General features: G+C 45.5%; 1 protein-coding gene across 1 annotated transcript in view; it reads left to right on the top strand.

Annotated features, from left to right (window-relative positions):
- The window catches only part of HUNK (hormonally up-regulated Neu-associated kinase), a 54,616-nt gene extending 51,863 nt beyond the window's left edge, over positions 1–2,753 (top strand). Inside the window, exons 10-11 of the mRNA XM_061988653.1 lie at positions 38–237; positions 2,014–2,753. Of these exons, the coding sequence (XP_061844637.1) occupies positions 38–237; positions 2,014–2,660 (847 nt within the window). The 3' untranslated portion in view covers positions 2,661–2,753. The remainder of the gene's footprint in view (positions 1–37; positions 238–2,013) is intronic.
- Positions 2,754–15,380: the final 12,627 nt, after the last annotated feature.

The raw sequence follows: 15,380 nt of genomic DNA, 5'->3' as shown, positions 1-15,380 counted from the left end.
CATTTAAACTTCCCTTAAGTAAACCAAATTGTTCTTGTTTGTTTTACAACTTAAAGGACAAAAAACTCAAAGAACAAGAAAAGAAAGGGGAGATTCTTCACCGTCAGCCCCCAAAGAAAACTGAGAAAAGTCCAGTTTCATATAGACAGCCTTCTTCCTGTCTTGTCTCACAGATGCAGAACACCAAGGCTCTGCTGAAGGACCGGAAAGTCACCAAGGCTGGAGGTCCAGAAAAAGGTCAGTGGGAGAAGTACCAGTGGTGTGCACCCGTGCACATGTGCATGCGCAGACACGTGTGGTATTAATGAGACTGTCCTCTGTGTTGTCTTTTTGTTAGTAAATAGTTGTGAGCTTGCATTCACTGTCTGCTCTGGAGGTGGTGTGTGAAAGAGGTCTGGATAATGTAGTCAAACATTGAACGAGACATTGTGAGGAAACCATGACGAGGTTCAGCAGTCATGAAGCCTCACTTTTTCTTCCCTTTTTATTTGACAGAATTCCCACAGTGTTTTAAAAAAAGCTTTCTTTCCCCATTTATATGTACTTAGAGAAAATCATATGCACTTCACACTGATGCCTTGGAAGCATCAACACCCACCTCAGATCACTGACAAACCAAAGCCGATAGACAAGCTTCTTCCTCCCAGCAAGTACATTTTGCTAAGAAGGGACCAAGGGGTGGCACAGGGAGAAACCCCTGACCCTGAAGAGAGCGCCAGTAATGATTGCCATCCGTGGAAGAGGCAGTGGGCAGCAGCTGATGGTGAAGGAAGGGGAAATAGGCAGCCAAGAGAAAATGCAGGTGGGCTAACCCCAGCAAATTTCAGGAAGCAAAAGGAGGGGAAAAAGCATTAGCAGGGAAAGGAAAAGAAGATGAAACAGCCAGAGGGAAAGTAGAGCATTAATCACACAGGGTAGGAGGCAGCTTGGGAGGAAGGGGTGAGAATGAAGTGGTCAAATATTTTTGGCCAGTTTTAGAAAGAAACTTGTCAGGTTTACCAGGTTTACCTAATCTGCTCTTCCCAGACAACTCTCAATGCAAGTGATTTTATCCCATACATCCATTCAGGTCTCAACACCTGAGAAGACCACCCCTTTCAAAAGAAATACATATGAGATTGTTGGCTGTGCCTCGAGGGCTGGCAGACCTAAATTATTTTATATCCTTTTTAGATGGTTTGAGACTGAGGGAACTTGGAATCAGGGATTAACTCCCATCTGCTATTCTTTCAATTTGGGGGAACCTAGCAAAGCAAGCTCCTTAGACAGCTTTCCATGAAGGCAGCAAAACGTGTTTTCTTGTGACTAGCTTGGCATAAGTGAGTGCCAGCATCCTGTAGAACCTGAGCAGATGTTCTCCACGAGCTGTTTGTTTTACTGGGCTACATCCTGCAAAGACTGTTACATTTATATTAAGTCCTTGCTGGTGGAAGATTCTTGCAGAAGTCGATGCAGCAAATCTGTTCCAGCTGTAACTGCCTGAATCTGGGCAGTGCAGCTACTCCATATTTGTGTGTGTGAAACCAAGAACAGATTTTGTTCCAAAATGCAAGGAAGGACATGAGAGATTAACTCAGCATTGTCCCCTGTGTCTCTCAATATGTCAGAGAATACAGTACGCGGACTCAGTATAAACCATGCAAAGTTGTGCTAAGAAAGGAGAAATGCGAGATTTCTCAGGCATGGCCTCAGAGGATGCAATTAATACAAACAGCTGAAGACATCTGTGGTTTTCCATTTCATGTCCTTGTCTTACTCAGTCTAAGCACTCTTCCTGCCTTTGAGGAAAGCGGCAGATAAATTACCCATGAAACAACAACGTAAGTATCAGATGAGAGTCGGGGAATTAGGTTCTGGCTGTATCCCTGAGACCGTTTGTTTTAGCTAGTGCGTTTGTCACGCTCTTTTAAAATTTGTTAAAGGTGATGTTGGACGCCATCTGCCATAAGGCAGAGAAGGCAGCGCTAGTAAATGCAATCTGCTTTTCTGGTTCCTTTTCTGATTGCTTTGCAGACTCCAACGGTGGTGTAAGCCCTTTCCACGAACCCCTGGCAACCAAGACAGGCTGCGTCACTTCCAGCTCCCTGGAGTACCTGGAAGTGCAGCAGCCACCCCCTAGAACCCCTCGTCTCCTCAAGAGGCAGGAGTCTCCGCAGCAGGAGCCGGCCCGCATCGGGGGCCGGGCAAAGGACTCTCCTCTCATCCTCAATATCGTGCACTCCTTCGAGTCGGTTGACAGAGAGGACCAAATAGACCAAGTTTCCCCCTCTCACCAGTACAGGATTTTAGGCTCGCCAATGAATTTCCCCTACAAAAGCTCAAGTGAAAGGACACTGTCCCCGCTTTTTCAGCCAGGGAGCACGTCCCCCGTCCACCCCAACCAAGTCTCTTTCACGTATGAAGAGAAAGCGTATCCAGGAAAGGAAGAAGCAGCGTCTCCAACTCAGCTGGTTTCCAACAACCCTTTGGGGAGTCCCAACTGTGTTAAAAGCAGAGGCAGATTCCCCATGATGGGGATTGGACAGATGCTGCGGAAGAGGAACCAGACAATGCAGTCAGTGAACGACAAGCCGCTGGAAGCGAGGATGCCTCAGCTGCAGCAAATGAGCCCCACACAGATTTCCTTCAATGCAGCAGATGCTGTCAGTGGCCAGTGTTAGTCTGACATCCCGGGACTTGCGCTGCTCTTCTCTGGGACCTAACCTTTTTTTTCTTTAACAAGAAGGGAAAGCCACAGGCATGTTATACTGTCACTACATAATACACTACAGTGGTCCAATGTAGAAAATCAGAGGTTAGCTTGTAAGAAGGGTGTCATGCTGTAAATTAAAGTCGAAAGAAAAGGGCTCTGGCATCTGACTGTACACTAAAACATGTCTTGAAAGAGAGACATGAATATGTATTTTCACTGCTTTCATCTAGTATTGCAGTGAGATTGATTGGAAGAACAGCGAAGGTTAACAGCTTGATTCATCAAAGGTAATCTGCGTGGTGCCTTGAATGCCAGTCCTATCCCAGAACTGTGGTAAGGTTGCCTGTGCTACACTTGCCTATGCCACACAGTACATGGTACTGCTACAGGCGTTGTTCGTGTGGATAGAAAGCTGGAAAAGCTCAAGATGCTGCGTCCAAATACAAAGCACTGCCAAGAAGATGAAGTTGGTAGAAGGTTGAATAAAGACACGAGTGATCTAAACAGTCAGAAAAAGTGGGAGTATTGGAAGTCAAAGCAGATTTTACTGTTAGTGACATAAAGTAGCTAATAACAGAGTAATGTTTTTCCTGAAGTAAATGTTTTAATGATGTCACTCAGAAGAAACGCGATCATTTAAAACTAAGTTTCATCACTTAGAAATTCACCACGCTAGAGGCCTGTTCCTTTCATACAATGAGTCTGCAAGTGGATGCTTCAAACAGTAATCCAGATTGCAACATGCTGTGTTTAAACAATCAGTCACCTCCAATTTTTGCAGCCATACTAGTACTGTGGCGCACCTACATACAGGACTGCGTTAGTCCCCCCTTACAGCAAGGCAGCATTGGACACACCTGAAGGCTTTTCTGAGAGACTGCAGTGAATTAAAAAGACTAAAAAAAGGACACGTGAACAAGTACCAATGCCGTTTTATACTGCAAGATTGGTAATGCAGTGGTTACCAAAAATTTGGTATTGTAACGAGCGATAAATATTAACTTTCCTAAAAGGCACCATGTTCTGCATACCAGTCTTGTTTTTCTAAGTAAAATCATTCATCTGAGAGCTTGGGAACACTTTTTTGGTTCTGTTTTTGTCTTCAAACCGTTTCCTATAAATTAGAAGGTTTAGCCAAAGACTGCTCTTTTAATGTGCTTGCGTATGTGTTTGTGTGTATGGGACATTCAACAAAGCTTGTTCCAGTCTGGTTCCTAAGAAGGCAGGCCTGGCCCTCGTGTGCCCCACTGCTGCCCACCCAATTAATGCCACTTCAAGACCCAGGAAGCAGAAGTGTTCTCTTGTTCTTGAGGTGGTTGTTGGAAGATGAGGATTTTGCCTCAAGACCATCAGTAGGAATCATAGAATCATAGAACGGTAGGGGTTGGAAGGGACCTTTAGAGATCATCTAGTCCAACCTCCCTGCAGAAGCAGGTTCACCTAGATCAGGCCACATAGGAACATGTCCAGGCGGGCCTTGAAGACCTCCAAGGAAGGAGACTCCACAACCCCTCTGGGCAGCCTGTGCCAGGGTTCCCTCACCTGAACAGTGAAATACTTTTTTCTTATGTTTAAGTGGAACCTTTTGTGTTCCAGCTTCATCCCATTACCCCTTGTCCTGTTACTATCTACTATAGAAAAGAGGGATGTCCCAACATCCTGACACCCACCCTTTAGATATTTATAAATATTAATAAGATCACCCCTCAGTCTCCTCCAGGCTAAACAGCCCTGTTTTCACCAATATTTTTGCGAGCAATTTTGTGGCCCCATTGGCTTGATGTCTGTGGTAATGCTGAGAGTTACCCCTCTTTTAGAAGCTTTCCTTCCAGCTTCATGAGAGACAGGGATTGGGGGAGGAGGGCCAGCAGAGGCAGGGGAGGTCTCCAGCAGACCTCATAGCTGAGCGTATGTTCCTAGTACTCAGCACAGCACAGGCCTTACACCAAAATCTGCAAGAAAAAATAGTTGGACATTAATCCAAACACCAACAGAGCAGATAACTTGACTGTTCAGCATTTTGAATGCTTGCTGGCAAAATCAGCAGAGCATGAATGCCCAGAGTGTCCTTCTGATCCCTGCCGATGGGACCTTCGCCTCAGCACTGCAGCAGCTGCCCATCATTTTGGTGCAGGGGTGTCAGTGTAGTGTGAACACCCGCCTCTGGGCTAGTTAAGGTACTTGTAAAATAATGGGCAGAAAAATCTCAACATGGTAAGAAAGATAACCCTGAAATAATTTTACCAATTTTCAGATTGAACAATGTCATTTTCTGTTTGCACAGAGCACCTGTGAATCCCAGGGGTCCATTTAAGCTTTTCCTTTCATTTAAAAGCGTTGAAGAGTATTCTTTTTCATCATGCTAAAAACATTTACACAGCAAAGCTAGTGAGCAAGGACCACTGAAATCCCATCTTTTACCTGCGTTGGACTTTCGTACCTGAACAGATGGTAGATACTGACTTGAATTACAATCTCAGGTTTCTTTGGAACCCGATAAAAGGTTGGGGGAGGCAAGAAAGAGACATGTATTTTTTTGTAAAAACCCAGTAAATATGTGTAAGAATCAGAATGAAAACAGAAATGTTAAATCTTTTATTATATTTATAGAGAATATATAAGTACGACACTGCTAAAACATAACCATGTATCCAGCTTAGACAGTAGCTATCTACAGTCAAACTGCAGTGACCACAGATGGGACGTCCTGAAATAGTTTAGTGGGAATTCCAGAGGGAAAAATGTATTTGTTATCATTATTAAACATATGTACTTTTTGAACAACATTGCCATGGACTGCTGACTTTGTTTGCCAAGTCACTACTTAGCAAGGATTCTCTGAGTATGAAAACAACCAGCAAGATGCTGAGATGACATGGGCATTGCCAGCACCTTTACACTTTCACCCAACAAAGCCCATCCCTTTGAATCTGGCTGCTGACTTGCCTATAAACTCTGAATGAGCTGAAAGGCACGAGGTAGGATTTGCCTTGCTTAATATTAGCGCTCTGCAAGTTGTCCATCTAGTCTCTGGTCCAAGATGTATTTGTCACCAGTGGAGGCTGATAGGTATCTCCAGTTCTTTCCATCTTAAAGGAATTAATTGCTCTTCAGCAAGGCATAACTCTCTCCAGATATGAGGGGGGGAATAGAGTTGGCTAGTTCAGATGAGAGCACAGCTTTTAGACAGCCATAGGAAATCAAAAGCATTTGCTGATCAGCTCTCTGCACCTCTGGAGTTAATGTTTTCAAGCTGTAGAGACTAGTCCTACTTTTGCTAAGCATAGCACAGCCATGCAAACTGGCCATCAGCCTTGAAGCTTCAGTTGGAGCATTTCTGTTGTCATTGATCCCACAATTTTTTTAAGTCCCGTTTCTTCCTCCTCCTACCTTTGTACAAATCTGTTTCCTGGAATAGCTGATCCAAAGACCAGCTGAGGTCCTTTTTCTGGTGTTCTGCAGTAAGCTTGGAACTGAGCCCACAATAAACCTGTTTGATAGGTCTGAAAATATGCACCTTACACTTCAGCTTGTACATTGGGGAAAAGAGCACTGCTGAGCTTTGGATGTGAGATGTAAGCACTGTGGCTTTATGGGGCCTTTCTGAGTGCTGTTTACGTGCAAAATGCAATGGAGTCAATGGAGCAGCTGTGAAACACTTGAAGAGGGTTTTGTAAACTAAATGATCACTGGACAGCTGTTCAGAATCCATAATGATAAAGTGATTTGTTCAGGCTCCTCTGCCTGGAAAATTGTCAGATTTATTCAGCAAGACAAAGAACATACCAGCATCCCTTGCTAAAGGTGTTGGTCTTTGTACTTATCCTGTAAATGGGCTGATAAATATTAAAATTCCCAAGTATCCAGGTTTACAAATCCTAAAAGTAAATATTAGTTCCTTTTGTACTTTTGCACTTGACATCAGTTGACCTTTGCAACAAAATCCCTTTAGAGCATATCTGCAAAAAGGTTGGGTCAAGTTTGCAGGTGACTTTCACCAGTGACTCCCCAGAGACAGCCCAGCACAAATCTGCCAAGGCCAGCAGTGTGGCTGTGGTTAATGTATGGAAGAAGGGAAAGGAGAGGGGGGAAGACTCAGCATGGCTTTGGTCTACTTTAGCCGAGCAGACTGTGTCAGTAGCAGAGCATGAGGCTCATGGGTAAACTCTCGGCATGTTGCTGGGTCTAGGGCTGCTGCTTGTGGTAAGGGAGTTTTAGCATGGTACAGATATATCTCTTCCAAGGCTGGTATGAGGAGAAGCTCAAAGCTAAATGAAGATGACCCTTTATTTGCTTGTGTGTAATTAAACTTTACTGTTTGAAGCACCCTAAGCTCATAAGAGCCTCACTTAATAAGAAGGAAGACATTTCAGGGATACTGTATGCGGTAGTTTGGAGTTTGTCTGTCTCTTCCCTGCTTTTTTAATACTGGTGGTCCATTTTCTCTGCTGTTTCCCCTTCCACATAACTTCCCTGGAGCATAAAAAAATTGCCTGGTACAGCATCAGGGCCTGCTTTTCCTATTAAAAAGTTATCATAGCTCTGTGGATTGAGAGCTACAAATCACTCACGTGCAGAAATGCAGCCGTGTGGCAAATTCATTACTAGGTGTGCCTCCTACAGTCTTTCAGCAAGCTCCCTGCCTCCTGGTTGTGTGACTTTGCATCAGAGGCAGTCTCAAGCAGGAATAGTGTGGGAAAGTACTGGGAGAGGGTTCAACTTCATGTCATCACTTTTCATTGAAAGAAATATGCTCCCTCAGGAGTGAGTGAATGTCGTATTTGCAGCAAGTTTTCCATCGAGGGAGCTGCTTGAGCATTGGTTCCTGAGCCATGTACATTGGCATGTGTTTCCCGGAACATGTTTACGTTGACTGTAATTGTCTGTCACAACGACGGCTTGCAGATATATATAGAGGGAGAAAGGTGAAATTAATCTGAATGTTTTCAATGTTTAATATCAAAAGAAGGCTGTAATATGATGCTGTTATTGAGGTAAAGGCAATTAGCTGTTGTTAGAAACAAAGGGCGTCAGGGTAAAGCCTAGAGTAGGTTTTTGAGTTCTCCTGAGCATCTCTGCTGTCTGCCTGCTAATGCCAGGGCAGTGAAATGCCTGAGAGAGAAAAAATAAGAAGAGATTTACTGATGAAAGGTGAAGTGCTGAACTTGTTTTAAAATTTTTGTCAGTATATAAAAACAGGACTACTACATTTTTGAGATACGGATCACAAAGATATATATTTATTTGTATGAATTTGTATGAATGTAGACTAGATGATCTCTAAAGGTCCCTTCCAAACCCTACCATTCTATGAACAGCACTCTTCTACCTATAAATGTAAAAATGCCCTAGTTCATTCTATGTCCCGCAAGCAGAAAAGACAGGCTCAATCTAAAACAAAGAAAGGAAAAGAAAAGCCACCAGAGGCTTCATTTCAAAATAGCTTCCCTCTTTCTATTTCACAGAAGGAAAGAGAAGTATTGTCCTGTGCTTATAACATAGCGATAGCTGTTAGATAAAATAGGGAGGTTTTACCCTCCCATCTATATTTGCCCCCAGACAATTTGTTTCTGACTTGCCCATGTGTGGACTTGGACCCATATTTCCTATGTAGCACACTGAGCTGATCTGAGATTCCTCTACCTGGCCACCTCATTAAAATCTGGGGAAACTCCAGGTTTTGGAGACCTCCTTTAGAGAGCTCAGACATTGTTGAGGAGATTGTTGGAGGGATGGATGGACAGACTGAGCTGGGATCCATATTGACCTGGGTGTTATTGTGAAGGGTATCTGACATGCACTGATATCCAACGTGTGAGGCATTTACCTGGTAGCAGAAACTACCTGGGCACTCTTGCATCAAAGCTCATGTCCATGTGTCAGGCTCTCTGGCAGGCCTGGCACTGAGCTCTCAGCCTACCACGTCAATGAATTAGCCACTGGAAACTGCATGGGGTTTTTGGTGCCTATTGCCAGGCTCCACTTCTAAAACACTGGTTTAATTTAGCTAAAATGTTTCTGTCTCTTCTGAGGACAGGGTGTTGGAGAGGAAGGGAGTACAGATTTGCAATTACCAGGTTTACGAATTCTCACAGCTTCTGTCTTTGAACAGCTCTCTGAGTTACAAACCTTTCCCCAGAAAGCCTTCAAAGCACCTGTGGGTGGCCTTTGTGGCAGGAAGTGCTCTGTCCATCCCCATGAGAACCACCCTCATCGAACCAGGCCATAAGTCTTTGGAAAATGGTGAGAGGAGGCTTTACCAGTTTGATTCATCAAAGATCCTGCCCAAAGACCCTGGCACTGAAGGAGCAAGGGGTTTTGGAGGACTGATGGGAGACCTATCACAACTCCTAAAGGCTAAGTGAAAGATGGGAGTGGAATATGGAGCTGCTGAAGGTTTTAGAGAACAAGACAAGTTCCAGTTAGCCCTGGCACAGGCTGCCCAGGGACCGTATGGAGTCATCTTCCTTGGAGGTCTTCAAGACCTGCCTGGACATATTCCTGTGCGACCTGATCTAGGTGGACCTGCTTCTGCAGAGGGGTTGGACTAGATGATCTCTAAAGGTCCCTTCCAACCCTACCATTCTATGACTCTGTGAAGTTTCTGCCATCGTCTTGGTGCGAGTGATAAGCACTCAGCAGCATTGGCGGGAAGTCTTCCAAGCAGCACCTGCAGGCCTTGGAAGTCAACCTGCAGAAGGCCACCATCACAGTTTAGGAGCAGGGAAATGGGAAGCCACACTGGAAGAAAACACAGAGCAGAACACTCTGTCCCCTGGAGACAGTCTGTAAAACTAGGAGGATCTTCTGCTGTGACATTTTGACAGGGGCACTTGCTCTAAGTTCCCCAGCAGAACTTCCCCTCTCGCATTCATTGGTTATTACACTCCAAAGAGCAATTAAGTAAAAGGTTAGTGCAAAACAGCTTTAGAGGGGTGAAAAAGTCCATTTTCACGGCATGGCTTCTGAATGGAGGAGTTAGTTATCCCAACAGAAAATGTCTTCAATCAGTGCTTAACTCTCCAGTCCACCAATTTGTGACGGTTTGCGGATTAATTAGATTTTACTTTGAACCCCAGGGCTATTGACAGAAACTTCAGGCTTTTTGCTGGTGGGTTGAAGTCTTACCTTCTTAACAACCACACACAGTGCAAACCTTCTTATTTAGTTTCTTAGGGACTAGGCAAAATTGCAAGTTACAGAACCAGCCTTTATTTACGAAAACAATGGCATAGTGGGTGTTGCAGGCAACATTTTAACAGTGGAGCTGTTTTGTCAAGCACCTTTGAAAAGAGGAGAGAAGGGGAAAAGAACAAGCCTCTGTCCTGCTGCTCAGCAGGCCATTGCTGCAGGAGAAGGTGGCCTTTGAGCTGAGTCCTTCAGGTGCCTGCTCTGGGAACCTGCTGAAGGCAAGGGGGAAGGTGGAGGAGAACTGGCTAGGGGGAGCAGGCTGATGGCAGAAGCCCAGAGAGACAGACAGCTCTCTGACAGGATTTGCCTGCTCTTTGCCACAACTACAATAGTGCTCAGAGCAAGCAGGTTTCCTGCATGCTTTTTGGCAGCTTCCATGGACATGTAGCTCAGCCTTGGGAGAGGACAACAAACCACATTGTTCTTATGGAGCAGTTCATGAGAGCTGTATGGAGCCTCGCCTTCCCTCTATGCACCTCCTATCCTACTACCTGTAGAGGGTTTCCTCATCCCAATTACTGGCCTGAGTCCCAAAGAGAGATGATGTGCTTCAGCAAATGCAATTTGCAGGTTTAATGGGAAGAAAATAAAGCAGCAACTTAGGTCACCAAAGTCAGCATGACTTGGGATGCACAAAGGAGGATGTCTCCTTGGTGGGAAGGGGCTGCTATTGCTGCCAGCTGATGTCACATGTGGCAGCTGGACAAGATGTGCACGAGGTGTGCGAGCAGCTCAGACTGTTCTTCAGGATATGGAGACCATTGGCAATGCCTCAGGAGAACCAGAGGCAAATGGAGCCCGGGAAAAGCCAAAGGAAAAGTTGGTGACGCTTCCCTCAGAGACGAGTCTCCTGAAGGGGAAGGTTTCATTTACAGATGAGCACAAATGACCTTGGGGTAAAATCTGTGGCTCTGAAAATACTGCTGGATGCTTGCTTTATTAGCACAGAGCAGGGTAGTGCTCATTCATTTGGGCTTATTTTGCATGTTAGGTGAGGAAATCTAACTTTAGCCAGTATTCTGCTACGTACCGGTGTTCATGGGTAACACCCATGCATCTGCTCATGGTTACTTGCAGCAATGTCATGGCAGAAACCATCTCAGAAAAGGCTGTTGTGTTTTGCTTTTTCTCAGAGTCACCACACTAATTATTAACTCAGACAAAGCAAGCCAGAAGGCAGAGAGAAGACAACGAGTAGATGAGGGGCAGCTGTCCCGCATCTGGAACCTCACAAAACCAAGGCTATGGCTGGACCACCCAATCCACCCCTTTCTTCTTGTACCCACCACCCTCCTCCATCTCTGCTGACCTGATTCTTGCCCTCTCCCACCCCGAGGATGGTTTTCCAACACTTCACAAAGAATGATCCCAGGAGGTGACCCAGCTCAAAAATAATTAACTTATTTGCTGGTCTGGTTTTCAGCTCCCCTGGGCCCACATTCGTCCTCGCATTGGAGAGGGGATGGGAGCACATAGATAGGATGGAGGTGCTGTCACTCAACTGACCAGGGCAGCCCCTGCAACCAGGCTAAGAACTGCACCCTCAAGTGCTCTGTTTTCAAATGGGACTTTTCCTGATGGCTCATATCCAGAAATCAAAGGCCTGTTTCTTCATTTAAACATGAAGGCAAATTTGAGATGTGAAAGTGCACTGATCTGCTTGTGCTTGCTTCAGAAAGGAGTCTGCTTCAGAAAGGTGTCTGCTTCAGCCCTTGTAGCAAAACCTGCTCAACTTTTCATGTCTACAGCCCCAGAGGCAGGAAAATCTGTTTCTCCTGTATGTGAGAACAGGGACACAGCAAGCTTGGGCAAAGGTGTTATCACAGTTGCCAGGAATGAGGCCATGCTCTGTCAACGTGCAGTGATAACTGTGACAGGTCACCAACACTTCTGGCCTGAATCTCTCACAAGTCAATCTGAATGGTTTTAATCTGCTGTTAAAATTTCTGCAGCCTCAAGACTCTGACAGAGGCAGTGCCGCAGCTAGCCTAGATGGCTGGGTGGAAAGCCCCAGTGAAAAACACATTGATGCTTGGGGCAGTGAAAGTGTTTAGCAGTGTAAAGCTGCCAAAACAAAGTGTCCTGAATGATGCTCGGCAGCTAAGAGAATTCCGTGTGCAGAAATAGAGCTGAATGATTATAGTTTTCATTACTTATTTCCTCATAATGAAGCAGTGCCACCTCAGAAAATAAACATTTTTAAAATGAGTAGAAAGTGCACAGGAGTGGAGGAAACCACAGGGGTTTTGCTGATTGCAATATTAAAGACAATTCCTGCCTCACCGGTGTCCAAAACCTCTGTTAGACCAGTTTTGATGAATGCCTAACTTCTTTATTTTCAAAGGGCATGTAACAAGGCAATGCCTTGTGGTCTTCTGGGACTACAACACCACCAACGATGTAGAGCCCAAGTCTGAGAACACAGATTTAGATAAAATGGGAATGCATCTAGTACTTTTCCTAAAACTGAAACTAGGTCTAACCTTTCCCCTTCCTGAACCTGGAAAGTAGCTGGAACTGATGCTTTTTAAAGCATGCCTTATCCTTTCTGGTAGCTGTGTTTTGGGTCTCTCTGCTGAACCAGCAAACCTTTCAGTACTTGCTCCTCAGTGCTCAGTTAGGCTCAAGTATCTCCGTCACAATTTTAGGGGCTGTTACAACATCTGAAGAGTAGAGAGGGAGCTGCAACAGAGGGATCCTGGCAGGAAGAGCTGCCTGGAGACGGCTGAGGCCTATCCCAGGCATAGCAGCTGCAGAGCTGCTTTTAATCATATGTAGACACATGCGTCCCTAAGGGCTTAGGTACCTCTGGATTCAAGGAGAGGATAGGCTTCACAACATCTCCTTTGAGAGATATTCTGTACACCTCATAGCCAAAAATGCACTGTGGCACTGTGGACAGGTATTTAAGTCTATCTGTCCTATCAAGAAACCACTGGGAAAGGAAGCAATTATTCAGGGCCTGCATCAACTGTCTTCAATGTTCATCTGCAGTAATGGAACTTGGGGGGGGGGCTGAGTCCCAGAATATGGCAGATTGTCTCATGCATTACAAGGACAATATATTACCATGCCCCTAAGGCCCTTTTCACAGCATTTAATTTAAATATTTCACCCACAGATGCATCAGGCTGTGACCCCTCTGTCCTTTCCTGATGACTGGGTGAGGATATGAACTTTCAGCTGTGCTGATGGCTTTGCATCAGCAGTACCTAGTTAAAAAATGCTTGCCTTGCTATCCCAGGGTGCCTTTGAATGCAGTTACTCATTGCTACTGTTTTCACAGAGTGCCTGTCAGGCTGTAGATTCAGCTCCTCCAAGGCTGCTGAAATGCACAGAGCATTTGATGCATAAATCCGTGCAGTCATTGGCCACCGTTGTCACTCCCCTTCCCGTCATGGGGACTTGCTGAGGGGACAGGGATGGAGCAGGGCTGCATGTACGAATTCAGCAAGCAGCTGCCAGTGCTTTAGAGCAGTTTGATCTAGCAAATCCCATAGATGCTCTAAATTTCTTTTTCTTTTTTCCAAATAGAAAAGATGACATATTTAGGTCTACTCTCGAGAAGTAAGCTTTAAACTACCTACAGCTGAGTGCAGTCCCCTAGTTTGCCTGTGCCAAGGCACCAGGCAAGGGCTCACTTGTCTAAGGTCTGTGCTAGTCCCAGCTCCCAGAAGTGTTCACGCAGGGCTTGGCAAAGCAGCATCCACTGCTCCCACCCGCAGCAGTAGGCAGAGTGATGAGAGATGCTTGTGCTCCAGCCTCTGAATGAGGAGCTGGGCTGGCAGATGGCCTGGGGCTGTGATTACAGCATGTAATACAGTTACCATGTCTGCAAGTGACAGCAAAATGGTCCCTTCCCTGCCCCCAGCCCAGGTTTTTCCTAGGTTGCAGTTTTGCATTTCAGATTGTGTGCCGGGACCTGAGAGGACACTCTGCTCTCCACAGCCTGCACACCCAGACATCCCACAGCTGCTCAAAGGCCCAGTTTCACTCAGCAGGTTTTGCATTCCAGGGCTATTATGGCTGCCTTTTGGTCCAGACACGACTGGGAGCCCTAACTTGGAAACTTGAGGTCTGCCTGTGCACAGCCCCATGGACCTGCCTGGAGACCCTGCATACCTGCAGCTCCCACTGATTTCTCTGCCTTTTGAGATGACTCCTTTTTGCAAGGCTTTACATACAGTGCAGAGCTTCCTGTGAGGTGAAAAACCTCTGTTGGCATGAAGAATGGAAGACCGTTCGTATGATGGCTAAGCCCCAACTCCCAGCATGTCCACCAGCAACAGGGCCTTGATCCACATCATACAGACAATTCTACTGCAGGAATTCCCACCTAAGCACCTGGCCTGTGTGCTTCCTGTTAGATAGGAGGGAAAAACCTCTCTTTGCCTTCAGGCAGTTCACACCAGCATGCAATAAAAGCTCTTTCCTAAAAGCCACCCAGTACCTGTTACTTAGTGCTCAGCTGAGACACTAAGCCCAAATTGGTGAGTTTGCAATGGTCTCCATAGTGATTAATTGTACCTTCGCAGATGACTTGGCAGGGGAAATTGGGTGCAGAAGCCGAAGTCCTCTTTGCTTGTAACTGGGGAGAGAGCCACTGGATTCAGCAGACTTGCTCTGCATTACTATTGCTGCTCCTTAGCCTCTCTAGGTCTGTGGAAGGTACTCAGGAGGCAGGTGATGAAGAATTCCCCCCTGTAACCGGAATGAGTGATTTCATGGAAGATGGGACTTCTCTGTCTTCCACACCTGATCCAAATGCATAAGTGATGAGAAGGCACAGACTGACAGCACCAGAGGAAGAAAGTCTCCATGGTGTTCAGTGATGCGTGTGCTCAGGCAAACCCACCTGAGCCCACCCACTGCCTCTTCTGAGGGATACTGGGGCAAACTTCTTATGAGAATGATTTAAGGATGGTCAAACAGTACAGGGAAGAAAGGATATTGTAAAACAAATATCCTCCACTTTTTCTGCCTTTGCAGATGCATTCTGGGAGAGCCTAGCATATGTGTACTCAGGCAACTGCTCCTCTTTTCAACCCATCCTTTTCTCTGGATATTTTCTGCTTCTCAGGTTGTGGTTGCCAAGAGAGCAGCTTGTATGGACAGTGTCATCTTCAGTGAATCCTGTCTTATCTTTATTCAATTACCTGCAATCCCTTTCAATGAAGACACCAAATCCCCGGCTGACAGTCAGATTAGAACACTGGTTAGTTATCTGTGCATCCCATGTTAGAAGGATAGGATTGTATGGTAATTACAGAAGATTAGACTCACTCTATTTAAAGGGATGCTGACATCTTGGAAACAATTTTTACAAGCATTTTACCTGAGCATCCTTACCTCAAATCCTTTCAGGTGCATTAAAGGAAATCTTAAAGTCAGTTTCTTAAAACCATCGTGGTTTGTACTTTGTGCTCAAAGTGGTTAGGGACAAGAAAGGCAAACTGCTGTCAATTACCCTTATCATTCTTGGTCTCAAGTCCCAGGC

This window comes from Colius striatus, chromosome 1, assembly GCF_028858725.1.
Source record: "Colius striatus isolate bColStr4 chromosome 1, bColStr4.1.hap1, whole genome shotgun sequence".
Lineage (NCBI taxonomy): Eukaryota > Metazoa > Chordata > Aves > Coliiformes > Coliidae > Colius > Colius striatus.
Note: the sequence above shows the minus strand (reverse complement) of the source record. Positions and strands in the feature narration are given on the sequence as shown.